The sequence below is a fragment of the Helobdella robusta genome (genome assembly GCF_000326865.2).
Source record: "Helobdella robusta unplaced genomic scaffold HELROscaffold_18, whole genome shotgun sequence".
Lineage (NCBI taxonomy): Eukaryota > Metazoa > Annelida > Clitellata > Rhynchobdellida > Glossiphoniidae > Helobdella > Helobdella robusta.
In genome coordinates, this window is record NW_008703981.1 from 505,896 (window position 1) to 507,890 (window position 1,995).

Consider the following 1,995-nt stretch of genomic DNA (forward strand, 5'->3'; position numbering starts at 1 on the left):
GGAAAAAACGANCNACAAACATATTAACGCCAAACATTCGGTAGAATTTATATATATATATATATATAATTTAATTAAATCAACTGATACGTATAATAACATGAATGTAAATAATACAAAATGGAATAAATCATCTGAAATAATATTATTTGACATATATGGATACATATGAAATAGTTTTAATATTCACTTATATAATTATTTTATTTTTGTGTCTATTTTTTCTATGCCTGAAATAAGTTTGTGTAAATATCGTGACTATAATCATCACCACCATCATCGTTGACTCTATAGTCTTCTTTATCATAAAAGAAGAGATCCCATCCAACCATGTGATCATCACATATAGGATGCAAAATATCATGTTACTATTTTATTATTCATCGTTATTATCATCCCTCTTGTAGCTTTCATTATCAGTTTCATCCTCACCGCCACGCCAGCACCATCATCATAAGTGATCTTCCTCATGTCTTAGGAGTGAGCGCAACATTATCGTTATTGTGATCCTCGATGGATAGTATGACGTCACCGGAAGTTCTCGTGACGTCATCGTTGTCGCCGTGACTGATATGGTCGTTGTCGTGGTGGTGGTGGATCTGGTTGGCGGCTTTCGACTTGCCATCGTCATCGTTGCGGGATGAGGAAGAAGCTGATGAAGATGTGGCGTCGAGGAGTGAATTTTTTTGACTGTACTTGAGGGAGGGATCGTTCTTTCTACTGATGTTCACCACGAAGTCACCACCTCCACCGGAACTTCTTCCCTGCGGATGTCTGCTCACCTCCCTCTCTTCGTCGTCGTCGTCATCATCCTCTTTATCTTCGTCGTCATCGTCGTCATCCGGATTTCTACTTTTATTGATTTCAAGTCTTTGTGGAACTGAATTACTGGAGCAGCAGCAGTAGTCGCACTGCGTTAACTTTTGAATGATGCACCACACGAGACCAGGAATGCAAATCAACATTCCAAATCCGATGAAGCCAGCCCCGATGATCATGGCCGAGCCTTTCGTGTGTGTGGCGGTCGCGACAGCCACAGGAACTGCTCCGACGACCATGAAGCCGATGCCGATGGCGACGACGATCAGTGGACCTCTGTAGTTATTGAGGAATCGACCGCAGGCGTGGTCGCATTGTGACTTGCAACAGGCGCAACAATCGTCTGAGTTGACTGAAGTGTTGTGAGCGTTCGATGTCGAGCAGCAGTTGCAGCAGTTGGAGTTGTTGTTGTTGTTGGTGGATGATGACGAGTTGTTGCTCGTATTGTCGTTGTGTCTCTCGAAACCGCTGTACGAAGGCATACTGCGTTCTCTTTGACTGTTCGTCTTACGGTGTTCTTGCGATGTACCAGAGCTAGATGTTGCCGAGGTGATTATCGTCTTCGTAAACGATGTAACTGTCGTTGTTGCAGCAGCAGTAGTAGTCGTAGCTGTAGTAGCTGGAGTGTCAGCAACGACTTCAACGCTACCAACCAATCAAATTTTTATTGATGATACGATATCAAATTGTTCCTGTTATCTGATGAAACGAATCTTTTAAAATCTGAAAATAGAACAAAAAACGATAATAAGCTTCGTTTGAGAATATAAATGCCAATCAGGTATCTAAATCAAAAATTCCACAAATGCTTCAAACTCTATTATTAGCAGCTCAAGAACAACAATTACCACAATACATCCAGTCCGTATATACGAACAATTCACTTAATAATTAAATACAAGGTCATGCTTTCCATCACTCACTGTGAAATAAATTATTCTTAAAAAAAAAAAACTCTAAAAAAATTATACAATGATCTAAAACATGTACTCATTCTCATGCCTTAAACTCAACTGTAGCACTTTTTATAGTACTCTGGCTACTTGACGATGGCCAGCTATGTATATGACCAGCTATGTATATGACCAGCTATGTATATGACCAGCTATGTATATGACCAGCTATGTATATGACCGACCATAGCCAATAAGTTAATAGTAAATCTCTTTTCTTCCT

The 1,995-nt window shown here is 40.0% G+C and overlaps 1 protein-coding gene across 1 annotated transcript; it reads right to left on the reverse strand.

Moving 5' to 3' along the window:
* Positions 1 to 63: 63 nt before the first annotated feature.
* Positions 64 to 1,726, reverse strand: HELRODRAFT_191075 (hypothetical protein; the record flags this gene model as incomplete). Its single annotated transcript, XM_009016275.1, has 2 exons — positions 64 to 1,464; positions 1,704 to 1,726. 2 exons carry the CDS (start codon positions 1,724 to 1,726, stop codon positions 468 to 470), a joined length of 1,020 nt encoding a protein of 339 aa, XP_009014523.1. The 3' UTR covers positions 64 to 467.
* Between the last annotated feature and the right edge of the window lie 269 nt (positions 1,727 to 1,995).